Source organism: Globicephala melas, chromosome 9 (assembly GCF_963455315.2).
Source record: "Globicephala melas chromosome 9, mGloMel1.2, whole genome shotgun sequence".
NCBI lineage: Eukaryota > Metazoa > Chordata > Mammalia > Artiodactyla > Delphinidae > Globicephala > Globicephala melas.
Genome location: NC_083322.1, coordinates 92666378 through 92683804, shown reverse-complemented (window position 1 = coordinate 92683804; position 17427 = coordinate 92666378). Strand labels below are relative to the sequence as shown.

The following is a 17427-nucleotide window of genomic DNA, read 5'->3' as shown; positions in this document are numbered from 1 at the left end:
ACATCTTCTTTATCCAGTCATCTGTTGATGGACATTTAGGTTACTTCCATGTCCTGGCTATTGTAAATAGAGCTGCAATGAACATTTTGGTACATGACTCTTTTTGAATTATGGTTTTCTCAGGGTATATGCCCAGTAGTGGGATTGCTGGGTCATATGGTAGTTCTATTTTTACTTTTTTAAGGAACCTCCATACTGCTCTCCATAGGGGTTGCATCAATTTACATTCCCACCAACAGTGCAGGAGGGTTCCCTTTTCTCCACACCCTCTCCAGCATTTATTGTTTGTAGATTTTTTGATGATGGCCATTCTGACTAGAGTGAGATGATACTTCATTGTGGTTTTGATTTGCATTTCTCTAATGATTAGTGATGCTGCACATCTTTTCATGTATTTGTTGGCAATCTGCATGTCTTCTTTGGAGAAATGTCTATTTAGGTCTTCTAACCATTTGGTGTTGAATTTTGTCAAAAGCTTTTTCTGCATCTATTGAGATGATCATATGGTTTTTATTCTTTAATTTGTTAATATGGTGTATCACATTGATTGATTTGCATATATTGAAGAATCCTTGCATCCCTGGGATAAATCCCACTTGATCATGGTGTATGATCCTTTTAATGTAATGTTGGATTCTGTTTGCTAGTATTTTGTTGAGGATCTTTGCGACTATATTCATCAGTGATACTGGTCTATGGAGGCTAAACAGTGCGCTGCTAAATAACCAAGAGATCACTGAATAAATCAAAGAGGAAATCAAAAAATACCTAGAGACAAATGACAATGAAAACACGATGATCCAAAACCTATGGGATGTAGCAAAAGCAGTTATAAGAGGGAAGTTCATAGCAATTCAAGCTCACCTCAAGAAACATGAAAAATCTCAAACAATCTAACCTTACACCTAAAGCAAGAAGAACAGAGAAAATCCAAAGTTAGTAGAAGGAAAGAAATCATAAAGATCAGAGCAGAAATAAATGAAATAAAAACAAAGAAAACAACAGCAAAGATCCATAAAACTAAAAGCTGGTTCTTTGAGAAGAAAAACAAAATTGATAAACCTTTAGCCAGACACATAAAGAAAAAAAGGGAGAGGACTCAAATCAATAAAATTAGAAATGAAAAAGGAGAGGTTACAACTGACACTGCAGAAATACAAAAGATCATTAGAGAATACTACAAGCAACTATATGCCAATAAAATGGAAAACCTGGATGAAATGGACTAATTCTTGGAAAAGTACAACCTTCCAAGATTGACCCAGGAAGAATTAGAAAATATAAGCAGACCAATCAAAAGTAATGAAATTGAAACTGTAATTAAAATCTTCCAACAAATAGAAGTCCGGGACCAGATGGCTTCACAGGTGAATTCTATCACACGTTTAGAGAAGAGTTAACACCTATCCTTCTCAAACTCCTCCAAAAAAATTGCGGAGGGAGGAACACCCCCAAACTCATTCTAGGAGGCCACCATCACCCTGATACCAAAACCAGACAAAGATATCACAAGAAAATTATAGACCAATATCCTGATGAACATAGATGCCACAGTACTTTAAAAGGTAAATTTGTCTCACATTGTTAGTTTTATTTATGACAACTTAGGGTAACCAACATTTTAGGAATGCCTTCACTAGGACTATACTGATATATGCTTCCCTAACATGTGTAGCATTTTTCAAAAAGCAATTTAAAAGTTGTCATCAGTTTCTCTCCAAGCTACTTTTTTTTCTTCTATGATTTATTTTTTCCTCCGTATAAAATTACACTCAGTTTGATATTTCCTCCTTTGATGTGAACTATCTTTTTTCCTCACCTGCCTAATTTTATTTGTCCTTTAAGACGCATCTCAACTGGAAAAAAAAAACAAAAAGACTCACCTCAGCTGGCACTGTCTGCAGGAAAGTCTTCCCTGACTTGCCCAGATTGAGGTAGTCGCCCCTTCTCTGGGCTCCCACCACCCTGTGTGTATGTGTATAGTGGCACTTCACACACACTACTTAATTCATTGCTTTACTTGTTTGTTGTCCTACTTAGACCAAGAGCCACCTCATCTTTCATCTCTGTATCTGCAGGACAAGGGCACACAGTCAGTGGCCATTAACGCTGATGAAGAGAGGAAGCAGGAGGAATAAAATGAATTGTATTTCTATTTTCCCTATTATTTCTCTTTTCCTTCATCCTCATTTCATGCCTTCCTATTATTTCTCCCCAACTACTAAGACATCATCATAATCCTTCTATTCTCAATATCAATACACATCATGATTTTTAGTCTCTCCCGCGAGGTCTGAACTATTGCAAAAATGCTGGTCCCGTGTGTGAGTAGCACAGGTTGAGGAGTTTGTTGCTCCTTAGCTTTGCAAAGGAGGGGTTTGTTGTAACAGACCCTGCATTCGTCTCGATTTTATCTTTTCTTCTGTGTTTTAGCTGGGGTCTTTGAACATGCTTTAGTTTTGCCTCGCTTTTGGTCTTAGCAGCTGGGTAAACAGACTTTCTGAAACACCCTGGATAAAATGGCAAGTTCAAGGGGAAAGTCTTCCACCTTTAAATTAAAAAAAAAAAAAAAATTTGCTCACGGCCACAGTTGGGGAATAGTAACACCTGAGAGCACTTGAGAGGGATTGTGTTTGTGCTGGCTATGGAAAACTCCGCTGATGACAAAAACATGCAGCTGCCTTTCCAAGTGAGGCCGACAACTCTCAGGGAGCAGCATCAAACTGCATTTAGCAAGAGTGACAGAAGAGCGAGGTAAATGACTGACATTTCTGGTAGGCACTTTCTAAAGAGTCTATGAATTGCAGAGGAGAATGCAAAGAGAATCACCTGATTCTAAAACACTTAAATGAACGCTTGCCATGGACAGGAAAGTTACTTTGGGAAATTACTCAGGAAATTAATCAAAACTTAGGAAAAATACTTTGGAAGGAAGATTTTGAAACACAAGAGGGAACCTTTATGTGTATTTAGGAGAGCAAACTTTGTAAAAATCCATAAATGCTTCTGTTTTCACTTTTGGATATCGAATTGGATGAAAGGGGTGCGACGTTTTGTTTTGTTTTGTTTTTAAGGAACACCATGAGTCCATCACCACTAGAGATTTTTTAAAAGTTGTCTGAAGTGCAAATTCACTCTCACAAACCCCTCTACATTTTTATGTATTTTAAAGATTTTCCAAAATAGAAATATAGGCTGAGGAAAGTGTCTATGAGCATTAAAGGGAAGTTTTATGATGTAATGTTTAATAGCAGACAACAGGGAAAAACATGGTATATTCACATGGTAATGTAGCTACTGTTACCAAAAATATGCTTTTCTATAGAAATGACAGGAAAACCACACACACAAAAAACTGTAGCATGTGCACTGTAATATGCTCACGAAAAGACAAAAAGACAATAAGTTATTAACAGGCACAGACTGTAGCTGCAATACTTTTGTAAAGCAAAATTTACAAAAAGTTTATATGAAAAATACGGACAGCTAACTTCTTAGGCATATCAAAACACATGTTTTTATGGAAGAGGTCTTAAAGAAAAGTCTTCTAGAACGTCTACAAGGTTTACTCTAATGAAAGTCCAGGCAGGCAGGGAGTTTAGTTTTGTTTTGTGTTTGAAGCCATCTTCCTTGTGCCCAAAAACAGTCACTGGTACATAATAGGTAGTCAATAAATACGTGTTAAATAGATGAGTAAGAGAAGGAACAAATGAGAAGCATGTTCCATTGAAACTCTTGAGTCCCTAGGTCTCTTCAGGTGTGGAAGGAAGTTTTTGCTGGTTCTAAGTTGCTGGAAAACTTCGAACTCTACCAGGTAGAGTATTCCCTTCAAGATGTCTCTTCAGGGTGGGGGGGAATGGGTGAAGGTGCTCAAAAGGCACAAACTTGCAGTTATACGATAAATAGGTCCTGAGGATGTTATGTGCAGCATGGTGACTGTAGTTAATACTACTGTATTGTATATTTGACAGTTGCTAAGAGAGTAGATCTGAAAAGTTCTCATCACAAGGGAAGAAAAAGATTTGTAACTGTGAGGTGACAGATGTTAACTTACTAGGGTAATCATTTCAGAATATATACATATATCAAATCATTATTTGTGTGCCTTAAACTAATGCAACATTATATGTCAATTATATCTCAATAAAACTGGAAGAAAAAAAAAAGACCTATCATCAGGTTACACAGAAAACAGAAGTTGCTGACAAGCTAACTCATTTTATGGCCAAAAACTTTCCTTTGTTTCACAAGTTTCAGAAACTCCTTTATCATAAACTCTATTATAACTTTTACAGCATGATTTTCCTGCCAACTCCCCCTACTCTCTCCCTCTGGACCCACCTCCCTATATTATTCCTTTATATTGAGAAAAGGTGGAAAGGAAAGGTCATGTCAGATTGTGGAAGGCCATGATGTCAGAATAAAATGACCAGATCTAATCATGTAATTAATATAGAGCCATTAATATTTTGAATATTGGAAAAACATAAAATCATATCATGAAAATGAGACATTTTACAACATTCACAGAGACTTCTGAAAGCCCAACACATAACAGTACTAATGAATCCAGGGATATTTATTCAGAAAAACAAATGATCAGGTTATCGATGGGACTGAATCAATATCCTAATCTTCCCTGGTCATCATTGTTTGATCCACCACGGAGGAGAAGAGACCTGAGCTGGAAGAGACTGTAGAACTGCATCCCACAAGACACCACCAAAACACGTCCACACACCAGCCCAAGAGAGCAGGGACCCTGGCCTCTGGGCACCCAAGGGCCTCTCTGTGGTCTGTGTTTTAACAGCAGGATGATGATGAAGGCAACTCCCTTATCAAGTTTCCTCTCTTAAGACTACCCTCTAGTCTCTTCTTTACAAGTTTGATTCCTTAAGTCTGAATAAAGACATAAGAACCTATGGGTTCCAAAATGCTGAAACTCCCACTTCTGGGTATATATAAGAGGAGAAAGAAGAAGGTGTTAGGTTATTTAATTCACCCCAAAAAGAGAAATTTGAAATTAAACTGTTACAGATGCTGCTAGAAGTCTGTCCACAATAGAATTCTATAACAGAATTTAGCAAGGAATACAGGTTTTAGGACACAGGAAACCAATAATTTAACTCTGTGGTTCTTAAAGTTAGAAGAGTGCTGGCAACTCAATAACAAGATGACACGTATCTGCCTAGGTTTTGTATTTTCCTTCGGTCCACTCTTCTCACAGCATGGATGTGATTTATTTAGACTCTCCAAGAGCTTTTGATAAGGTTCTCACAAGTGCCTGTTATTGAAACTTGGTAACCGTGGTGTGAAAGGAAAAAGTCATATCAATGAATTAAATGAATCAAAAACTGCTTGAGAGGCAAAGAGGCAAAAAGCAGAGATAAAGGGCCAATTCTCATGGGGTGAAATGTTAATGACTGAGGGCTCTCCGGCTTTGCAGTAGAATCTGAGTTTTATTTAACTAATGACCAAGAAAGGGGAGCCCAATTCTCATTCCCCTCTTCTCTGCATATCAGTCCCACACACAGAGGCCCCATTGGTTGAAGGAGGAGATACAGGCAGCATAGAGAAGAAGGGCTTAAAATCCAGGAAAAAGCAAATAGGTAATGAATGCAGACTCATGTAGAGGTCCCCAAAGGAGAAGGGAAGAGGAATAAACATAATATTTGCAGAAGTTTTTTTCTAAGAATTTTTGCTTGCTTGTTAGTTTTTTAATACAATTTTCAAAGGTTACACTCCATTTCGTTATTACAAAATATTGGCCATATTCCCCGTGTTGTACACTACATCCTTGTAGCCTATCTTACACCCTATAGTTTGTACCTCCCACTCTCCTACCCCTGTATTGTCCCTCCTCCACCTCCCCACTGGTACTCAGTTTGTGCTCAATATCTATGAGTCTAAGAACTTTGATATATCTATGCTACATGGAAACACAAGGGCATTTTCAAAAGACAAGGTATTGTATTTGAACAAAAGTTCTCAATTTATTGGTTTGATGAGAGCAAATGTTCCATACTGAAGAATGGTTCACATGGGCATTGAGACACACAAAAACCACAATCTATTCCTATAGATCGAGAACTTAGATGTAAACAAAAGTGAAACTGATAGGAAAGAGTAAGAATCATTAACTTTTTCTGAGGCAAACTTGAAAAATTGATACAGGTTTTAACAAAAGTATAACCTGACATGAATGGAATAATTTGAAAATCAAATACTCTAATTGGTCAGCATTAATCCTTTATGACTCAATCTGCCATTTTCAAAACATCAACATGACAAACTACACAGAGAGGCTCAGAAAAGCCAACAAGCTTTTGACTGAACCTCCCTTATCTCAGTTTCCTTATCTGTAAAATGGAAATAATAGAACTTCCCTCACGGGATGATTATAAGGGTTAAATGAGATCATGTATGTAGAGCGATTCATACAGTAAATGTAAAAAATGATGTTGAATTATTACTGTTAGTATTTATGACAGACTAAACCCAAACACTTACATGCCACAGAGAAGCAACTAATGCAAGCTATTGTGATGTTCTTATTTGTATCATTGTTATGATGCAATACTTAGAAAGACATGTGAAATACTTTCAAACGCTTTCAAACGAAGAAAAACATAGCTTTAAAATATATTTCCACTAACGAATTTTGTAAAATGAAAGATAATTATAAGTTAATCTAAATAAGCCAAAAAGAGCACCACAAAATGCCAGATAAATGCTAATAACATATTAATTCTTAAAGGTGCAAACAGTAGAGCCAAGCTTACCGTGTCGATAGTATTTTAATAAGCTCTTTTCTATTCTGTACCCGAAGGTGGTTAGTTCTATACTTGGAATCATCAATCAGTTCAGGCAAATTCAAGATCTAAAAGGGAAAAAGAATTTTAAAGTGTAATTCACAAAATTTTTGTGTACCTGCCTGTGGGTACTAGTGTTCAGGACCTACCACTCCATCCTCAAGACCATTCCTTGCTGGTCTTTATACTTCTTAACACAAGGATATATGGAGGGAAGGATCATGCAGTTAGGATGGGTCATGCTGGTGACTGGTTTTCTCATTTGTAAGAAGTTTTTACTACATTTAAGCATGCGCCTACATACAGGAAAACCGAAAAGCAGTTATCAGACCCCCCGTAATATCCTGTACCCATTTATGAGAATATAGGAGAAGAGTTATCAGATTCCCACAGTAAGTCTTATCTAGAGGAAACAGAGATAGAGGTACAAATTGGGTAAAACTGACCTAACTCTAAGAACCAATAACATAAGTGCAAGTCTGCACTTACATCAAGCTCATAATCAACATATATCTTGTAGGTACATTCACTTATTTGTTCCACATGTAAATAAAATAGTATTATCTGTCCCAGTAGTCCTATCCAGGATGTTGTACAAGGTGCTAAAATAAAGGGGAAGCATACACACTTGCCCCAAATGCTTACCATTAAAACAATGTCAAATTAAAAGATACTCCTCCTATAGAAGTGTCCCTATTTTTCTTTACTATGACTCCCTGAAGGAATAACAAATAGAAGTGCTTTTATATACTTCCTCTTTCGCTCCTCCTCAGTAAAGAGAAAATCTATCCTGGAAGTCCCAGTGGACATCTTGCAATTTTAACAAGACCATAATGAAAGTACCAAGTGGATTTGGAATGGAAAAGAAGTTTTAAAAAGAATGTGTGGAGGCAGTGTTTGGCACTTGTGTTGGAAAGTCAGAAGGAGCATTTATGGGCTAGGGGCAGGCCATGTGGCCTACAGAAAGCTTCACTACCTCTATTAATGTATTTGCCTTAAAAATAAACACGTAATGGTTTCATTTGTTTCCCACAGTTTAAATAAAGTCAATCCATTAATCATCTTACAAAGGAGAGAGAAGTGAAGAAGATTCCCTGAAGTAAAGAGAGCATCTCAATTTCTCTTTCACATGTTTCACTTATTCATTTCCTTTAGGAATAATAAAGACAGCATTACTCTCTCAGATTTTAAAAAGTGACACCACATACAGTGCCCTTTCTAGAAACCTCCCTGTCACCACACCTGATCCAAGAATTGGCCTCAAGGCTTAACCAGGAATCAAAACACACCGTCCCCCACCAAGAGTGAACAAGTCATTTCAAGAAAAAGCAAGTGCCTTCACTAGATCACATGTTAAATTTATAAATGTGGCCTCACCCAGAATACAGTGTAAGCTACACAAAAAACTACTCAGTGTTTGCGCTCAATGGTAACTGGGGTGCACTCATGTCTCCTTCTCTGAATATGACTTATTGGACCTCTTTTCTCTTTGAAAGTTGGTGTTAAATAGTGGGTAAAGTAATTATCCTTCTGTCTTCAACTATGCCAGCATTCAAAATGTTTCTAGAGAGACTGCTTCAAGAGCTGTGGTCATAACCATGCTTTAGGTGCTTGAAAGAGAATGCTGCCTGGGACAAAATGAAACAATGTAAGTGAAAGTGCTTGACATATTAAGCATTAAATAAATGTGAAATATTCCAAGTAGGTACTGTTTCTCCCCAAAAAGATAAGAAAGCATGTGTTTGTTCAAAAAAGAAGAATGGGAAAGAAGGGAGAATGTAGGGGAGGTTATCTACTTAACTTTCATTTCTTAAGGATATTCCTATTGGATATAGAATTCTGCAGTTACGGTTCTTTCCTTTCGGCCCTTTAAACATGTTGTGCCACTTCCCTCTGGGTTCTGCCGTTTCTGACAGGAAAGCTGCAGTCAACTGAGTCAGTGTTCCCCCAAAGGTATCAACAATACGTCATTCTCTCTGGGTGCTTTCAAATGCTGTTTCTTGGTCTTTAGTTTTCAGCAGTAATATTTTGATGTACTTGGGCATGGATTTATTTGGATTTATCTTATTTGGGGTTTGCTGAAATTATTAAATCTGTATGTTTTTAATCTTTCACCAAATTTGGGAAGTTTTCAGCCATCGTTTCTTCAATGGCTTCAATTTTTTTCAGTCTGTTCTCTTCTCTCCTTCTGGGACTACAGTGACATAAATATTAGATTTTTTTGTTATTGTCCCACAGGTCCCTGAGTATCTGTTCTTTCTTTCATTTTTGGGAGGGGACTATCTTTTTTTCCTTTCTGATGTTCAGACTGAATAATTTCTATTTATCCATCTTCAAGTTCCTTGACTGTTTCCTTTGTCACCTCCATTGTGCTACTGAGCTCATTCAGTGAGGTGTTTGTTCCTGTATTTGGTGGTTGTATTTTTCAGTTCTAAAATGTTCATTTGGTTCTTCTTCAAATCTTCTATTTCTTTTCTGGACATTTCTACTTTTCTATTTATTTTAAGTGTCTGCGATGCTTGTTGGAGTATCTTTATAATGGCTGTTTTAAAGTTTTCATGAGTTAATTCCCACATCTGTATCATCTTGGCATTGGCATTTATTGATTGTCTTTTCTCATGCAGGTTCTGGTTCTTCATATGCTGAGTAATTTGGGATTGTATCCTGGACATTTTGAATATTATGTTATGAGCCTCTGAGTCTTGTTCAAATGCTACAGAAAATTTCTGTTGTTATTGTTTTTAGCAAGCAGTTCACCTGGTTAAGTTCAGTCTGCAAGTCCCAACTCACCTTCTATGTGCTTTGGTTCTACAGTCAGTTCAGTTTCCAAAGCCTTTGCAATTGCTTTTTGAACCTGTGCCCTACTTAATGGTCATGCTGCAACCTGGGAAGTTGTCTATTTGTTAATAGTTCTCAACATCGTCGGTGTCCTGATTAGGACCAGATCAATGCATGTGCAGCCCAGGGGTGAGCGCAGGAGTTCACAAACAACTTCACGGATCCCTTTCTGAAGCTTTTCCCTCTCTGCAACCTCTTTCCGGTTCCCTAGAGCTCCCTCTAGTTACCCTACTCCCCAGCATACTTCCAGGGCAGAGGCCAGTCAGTGGAAGGGCAGAGGAAAAAGCATCAAGGACTCAGCCCTGTCTTTTGGGATCACAGCTCAGATACAAGAAAGGGCCCCTTCCTCGGAGTCTGGCTGCTGCTCACCCACCGCTGCCGCTACAGGACTGCTTGGAGGCTGGGGGGTGAGAAAACGAGAGGACAAAAAGGGAGGATGTCCACACTCTCTCTGACATTAGACTCCACTTTTATGCTCCCCGCACCAGGAATGAAGGGCATCTCCTGGAACTCAGCTCTGTTCCCTGGGGCCCACTCCCAGGTTTCAGGCTGTGTTCATGTAAAGGAATAATCAGAGGGAAAAACCGGCAAACATACTGCCAGTTTAGAGGTATTTCAAATTCTGGTATTCCTTCCCAATTTTCCTGCTATTACTTACTTTTCACAGTCCTCATACAGATGTTCTGCGCATTCTGTACAGGTTTTATCACTGTGTTCCGTGGGTGGGACAGGGAGAAATGTGCTTACTCCATTTTACCCAGAAACAGAATCTCCACACCTAATTGCTAGAAAGACCATTTATTAAGTTCATGCTGTGAGCCAGGGACTGAACTAAGTGTTTTACTTATCTAATCTAACTTTTAAAAAACCCCAAAAGTTATATATTAGTATAGTTATGTATTATAACCTTCCTTTCATCATGAGGGCACTGATGCTTAGCAAAGACTAAGTGCCTTTTGCCAGAGATCACCTGACTGGTTCCAAGATTCACAGAATGCCCTAGAATTCAAATGTCCTCAGACCACCTGCTCTAAAATCAACTATAGGGCCTGTTAAAATTGAAGTTTCACGTGCCCCACCTCACATACTAAGTCAAAATCTTTGGGACAGGGGCTCAAGGAGGTTTCCTATGCATGCTAAAGTTGAGAACCAATGTATATTGCCTCCAATAAAAGAAACTTTCAGTCTATATGACTTTTAAAAGGATGTCAGTGTATTTCAAATAGGAATGCCCATTAGTGTTGGCATCAATCAGCTTAGAATAGCTTACATGTGCTCATGTTCCCTACCCTTCCATATCATGCTAAGGGACATAAAATAGGGTTTGTTATAAGCCAAGGTTCACTTTATGTGCAAGAAGATTTTCTGAAGCCCAAGCCTTGAACCCAAAGCTCTTACTACCACTCTGATCCCTGACAGTAAGAGTATTCGAATAGGGCCCCTCCCAACGAAGGTATTAGTCAACCAGTATATCAAACTCTCTTTTGGAAACAGATTGGGCGTAAGTAAATTCTACTCATTCGTCACAAACAATACTGCCACATTTCTCCCCAGGAGGTAGAGCAGCCCTGTCTTTCATGATGGACTTTACGTGGCAAAAGAATAATTTTGATACGCTCATTGTCTAACTTGGGGTCCTCCACTTCTACAAGGCCAGCCTGAACTATAATACCCTCCGTAATAGATAGAGCTGAATAAAAAGTACCTAGAAAAAGCTCGCTTGCTATATATGGGAAGGGGGAGAACCTTGCATCAAATAAGGAAACAGATGATTTTTTTTCCTTAGAAAAGGTTTTTAGGACAAGTTTACATGTAAGGGTATAATTATGAAGGTGAAAAACTCAAATCAGATTGCAACGTTTGCTGAAGATGCCTAGTAAATGATGTAGATAACAGTAAAATCCTATACACATAAAACTTTTCTTCTGAGGATCTCAAAGAGTTTTATAGACATTGCCTTAATGGCTCATAACAGGGATTATCATTCCTAACTCACATATGGGAAAAACAAGGTCAAGTATGCCATTCTCCAAGGCCCTCTGCTAGTCTCCTTTTTAAAAAATGTGTCATAACACACCATAACAATAAGTCATATTTTAGTACTAAAACTGATGGCAAATATTCTGCTTTGATATAAAAATCTTTTTCAAAAAAAGTTCTTATGGATATTTATGAGGAAGTTCAAAAGTTTTAAATTGATCAGCAGTAATGAATCAAAAATAAAAAGAATTCAGTGCAGCTATTTTCAACAGTGAAGAATATATCAACCAGTAATTTCTACCCCCTCCCCACCCTGATTCTGGAGAGAGAAAACTCCAAAACATATGGCCCAGGAAGAAAATCTGTCCTTGTTTATAGCAATGAACTGGCTTTTACATCTCTGCAGCTAGAGTACGCAAATGACTTCACAGGCAACAGCTTCCGTATGTTTTATATTTTTAACATTGACCGTTCATAATAAAGGTTCTTTGATCCCAGATCAAATGTTTGAATCAATTTTCTCTACACTTACTCAGAGTCACCATTATAAAAGCTCCCCTCTTTCCCACCTCAGATGTTCCAGCCCTTCCTGCAATTGGAACTATCTCCATTTGTCACCTTCTCTGCGGTACTTCCCACCCCTTTGCTGTGGTTTTTAGCTGTGCTCGTTAACCTCTCATACGAAAGAGGCACAGCAATAAATAATTTTTGTACATAATAAGTTAACTGCAGTAAATAAGGTTCCTCTAAGGAATTCACAGGCATCTTTATTAAAACTGAAAGCTCATGGAACAAGGAAAAAGAAACCTTTCCCACCCAGTAAAAAATCCTCAACAGGTAAGGCCTTTCTCTACATGTAAGAAAAATAAACTTATATATATATATATATATATATATACACATACACACACATTTAAACTAGATTATTTGCCTGGGATTAGAACTCTAAAAAGTGAACTGAAAACTAAAGCCTTAAATAAAGACAAAAGACCAGAGTCTGGATAAATGATAAAAACATCAAATTGAAAAAAAATGTCCAAGCAAGGCTAAAAATTGAGAATATCTTCAACATAAAATTACTTTAAATAATTCCAAGGCCTTTATTTAAGGCCTTGTTTAGGAACAACATTTTTGTTTTCTTGTTTTTTTTGTTTTTGACTGTGTTGGGTCTTCATTGTTGCACGCGGGCTTTCCCTAGTTGCAGCGAGCGGGGCTACTCTTTGTTGTGGTGCCCGGGCTTCTCATTGTGGTGGCTTCTCTTGTTGCAGAGCATGGGGTCTAGGCCCACGGGCTTCAGTAGTTGTGGCACGTGGGCTCAGTAGTTGTGGCTCGCGGGTTCTAGAGTGCAGGCTCAGTAGTTGTGGCGCATGGGCTTAGTTGCTCCGCGGCATGTGGGATCTTCCCGGACCAGGGATCCAACCTGTGTCTCCTGCACTGGCAGGTGGATTCTTAACCACTGCATCAGGGAAGTCCCCAGGAACAATATTTTTAACATGACAATTGCTAAAAACTTAAAACATGAATTTTGCAGAAAGGTACTCATTAAACAAAGACTAATTTGAAGAAAAAAATTAATTTTCTAGTGGTAAGAAAATAAATTTGGTAGTAGAATAACTATATTTGGGCCTAATTATATCTTGTGGGGTTTGAAAAAGGAGAAGAAAAAGAAAGAAGAGAAAAAAATCTTTTTCCTTCCATATCTTGGCTATTATACGTAATGCTGCAGTGAGCATAGGAGTGCATATATCTTTTCAAGTTAAGTGTTTTCATTTTCTTCAGATATATACCTTTAAGTAGAATTGCTGAATTGTATGGTAGTTCTATTTTTAACATTTGAGAAATCTCTATATTGTTTTCCACAGGGGCTACACCAATTTACAATCCCAGCCACAGTGCACAAGTGTTCCCTTTTCTCCACATCCTCACCAACATTTGTTGTTTCTTGTCTTTTTCATAATAGCCATTCTGGACAGGTGTGAGGTGAGATCTCACTGTGGTTTTTATTTGCATTTCCCTGATGATTTGAGATGTTGAGCACCTTTTTTTTTTTTTTAACTTACTACTATTGGTTTATTATAAAGGATACAACTCAGGAATACCCAAATGGAAGAGATGCACAGGGCAAGGTATGAGGTGGGAGGGTGCAGAGCTTCCATGCTCCACTACCCTCCCATCACCTTGCTGTCTTCACCAGAAGCTCTCTGAATCTTATAGTTCAAAGGTTTTCATAGAGCTCAATCTCCAGTCCCCTTTCCCCTTACTGGAGGTTGGTAGGTGGGGCTAAAATTTCTAACCCTCTAATCACTTGGTCTTCCTGGTGACCAACCCATCCTGGGGCTACCTAGAGACCCCACCCTAAGTCACCTCAGTAGCATAAACACAGGTGTGATTGAAAGGAGCTTGTTGTGAATAACAAAAAACACTTCCATCATTCAGGACATTTCGAGGGTTTTAGGAACTCTGTGTAAGAAATCGGGGACAAAGCCTAAATATATTTTTGTATTTTACCACTTCATAGAAGTAGAAAGAAAAACCCACTTCTATCCTACCACCCAAATATGGTCTGTATTAGCATTATGGAATACTTCCAGGCTTTTTTGTGAATTTTGAGTACTATATTTATATTAGCATGGCAAACATTTTATGCTAATATTTATATTGAAAAAATGTATTGCTATTGCTTTATGAATGTCACTCAGATCTCATCTTAATGTTATTTCTTCCGAGAGACTTTCCCCTGACAACCCAGCCACTATTTTAACACAGTAGCCTATTTTAATTCTTTGCACGGCACTTACCATGGATCATTTTGGAGTTTTGTTTATTTATTTATTATCACTCTCCCACTGAGCATCTTTCATGTACCTGTTAGCCATCTATACGTCTTCTTTGGAAAACTGTCTATTCAGAACTTCTGCCCATTTTTTAATTGGATTGTGTGGGTTTTTGCTATTGGGTTGTATGAATTCTTTACCTATTTTGGGTATTAACCTATAATCAGATATATGATTTACAAATATTTTCTGCCATTCAGTAGGTTGCCTTTTCATTTTGTCAATGATTTCCCTTGCTGTGCAGAATCTTTTTACATTGATGTAGTCCCACTTGTTTATTTTTGCTTTTGTTGCCTTTGCTTTTGCCAGTAAATCTTCACCAAGACTGATGTCAAGAAGCTTACCACCTATGTTTTCGTCTAAGGGTTTTATGGTTTCAGGTCTTATATTGAAGGCTTTATTCTATTTTGAGTTAATTTTTGTATATGATGTAAGATAGTGGTCCAGTTTAATTCATTTGCGTATGACTGTCCATTTCCCACCACTATTTATGGAAGAGATTGTCCTTTCCCCATTGTATATTCTTGGCTCCTTTGTCATAAATTAACTGACCACATATGAGTGAATTTAGTTTTGGCTCTCTATTCTGTCCCATTATCTGTGTGTCTGTTTTTATGCTAATGCCATACTGTTTTGATTACTATAGCTTTGTAATATAGTTTGAAATCCAGGCGCATGATGCCTTCTCCCTGTTCTTCCTTGTTCTTCTTTCTCAAGATTACTTTGGCTATTTAGGGTCTTTTGTGGTTCCATATAAATTTTATAATTGTTCTATTTCTGTAAAAAATGCCACTGGAATTTTGATAGGGATTGCACAGAATCTATAGATGGCTTTTGATAGTACTGACATTTTAACAGTATTAATTCTTCCAATCCATGAGGACAGAATATCTTTTCATAATATCTTTTCATTTATTTGTGTCTTCTTTAATTTCTTTCATCAATGTCTTACAATTTTCAGTGTATGGGTCTCTCACTTCCATGGCTAAATTTATCCCTAGGTATTTTATTCTTTTTGGTGCAATTGTGAGGTTGTTTTCTTAATTTCCATTTTTTATAGTTTGTTATTAGTGTACAGAAACACAATAGATTTTTGTATATTGACTTTTATATCATGTAACTTTGCTGAATTCATTTACTGTTCCAATAGATTTTTGGTGGAATCTTTAGGATTTTCTAACTATAAAGTCATGTAATCTGCAAGTAGAAGTAATTTTACTTCTTCCTTTCCAATTCTGATAACTTTTCTTTCTTTTCCTTGCCTGATTGCTCTAGCTAGGACTTCCAATTCTATGTTGAATAACTCTGGTGACAGTGGGCATCCTTGTCTTGTTCCTGATCTTAGAGGAAAAGCTTTCAACCTTTCACCACGGAACATGATGTTAGCTGTAGGCCTGTTATATATGGCCTTTATTATGTTGAAATATGTTCCTTCTATACTTAATCTAAGAGTTTTTTATTATGAATGTTGAATTCTGTCAAATACTTTTTCTATGCCTATTGAGATGGTCATGATTCCTTTCTTTCATTCTAATAGTATGATATATCACATTGATTGATTTGTGTGTGTTGAAACATCCTTGCCTCCCAGAAATAAATCCCACTTGATGATGGTGTAAGATCCTTTTAATGTATTGTTGAATTAAGTTTGCTAATATTTTGTTGAGAATTTTTACCTCTGTACTCATTAGGGACATTGGCCTGTAGTTTTCTTTTCTTGTGGTGTCCTTGCTGGGTTTGGTATCACAGTGATGCTGACCTTGTAATATAAATCTGGAAGTGTTCCCTCCTCTTCTATTTTTGGAAGAGTTTGAGAACAACTGGCACTAATTCTTCTTTGAATGTTTGGCAGAATTTACCAATCTGGTCCTATACTTTTGTTTGTTAGGAGGTTTCTGATTACTAATTCAATCTCCTTACTAGTAATCAGTCTCTTCAGATTTTCTATTTCTTCATAATTCAGTCTTGGAAGGTTGTACATTTCTAGGAATTTATTCATTTCTTCTAGGTTGTCCAATTTGTTGGCATATAATTGTCCATAACAGTCCCTTGCAATCCTTTGTATTTCTGTGATATCAATTATGACACCTCCTCTTTCATTTCTGATTTTTTTTTTTGAACCTAGCTAAAGGCTTGTCAATTCTGTTTACCTTTCAAAGAACCAGCTCTCAGTTTCACTGATCTTTTCTATTGTCTTCTTAGTCTCTATTTCATTTATTTCCGCTCTGATCTTCGTTATTTCCTTCCTTCTACTAACTTTGTTTGTTCTTCTTTCTCTAGTTCCTTGAGGTGTAAATATAGGTTGTTTATTTGAGATTTTTCTTGTTTCTTGAGGTAGCCATCTATCGCTATGAACTTCCCTCTTACAACTGCTTTTACTGCAACCCATAAGGTTTGGTATGTTGTATTTCCATTTTCATTTGTCTCAAAGTATTTTTTAAATTTCTTTTAATTTCTGCATTGATCCAGTCATTTTTATAGTTGCATGTTGTTTAATCTCCACACATTTGTGATTTTCCAGGTTTTTTTCTTGTAATTCGTTTCTAGTTTCATACCATTGTGGTCAGAAAGGATGCTTGGTATGACTTCAATATTCTTAAATTTATTAAGACTTGTTTTGTGGCCTGACACATGATTTATCCTGGAGTATGCTCCATGGGTACTTGAGAAAGAATGTGTATTCTGTTGCTTTTAGATGGACTGTTTTTATATATCTGTTTAGTCCATCTGGTCTAACTTAAGATGAATGTTTCCTTATTAATTACCTGTCTGGATGATCTATCCATTCATGTAAGTGGGGTAGTAAAGTCCCATACTATTATTGTATTGATGTTTAGTTCTTCCTTTAGCTCCGTTAATATTTGCTTTCTATATTTATGTGTTCCTATGCTGAGTGCGTAAATATTTACAAATGTTATATACTCTTGTTGGACTGACCCCTTTATCAGTATGCAACGCCCTTC

At 37.2% G+C, this 17427-nt stretch overlaps 1 protein-coding gene across 8 annotated transcripts in view; it reads right to left on the bottom strand.

Annotated features, from left to right (window-relative positions):
* Positions 1-17427, bottom strand: part of SUGCT (succinyl-CoA:glutarate-CoA transferase) — a 775307-nt gene that overhangs the window by 526296 nt on the left and 231584 nt on the right. For all 8 annotated transcript variants that reach the window (XM_060305061.1, XM_060305063.1, XM_030871181.2 and 5 more), the window contains one exon: positions 6783-6880. In XM_060305061.1, coding sequence (XP_060161044.1) covers positions 6783-6880 — 98 coding nt within the window. The remainder of the gene's footprint in view (positions 1-6782; positions 6881-17427) is intronic.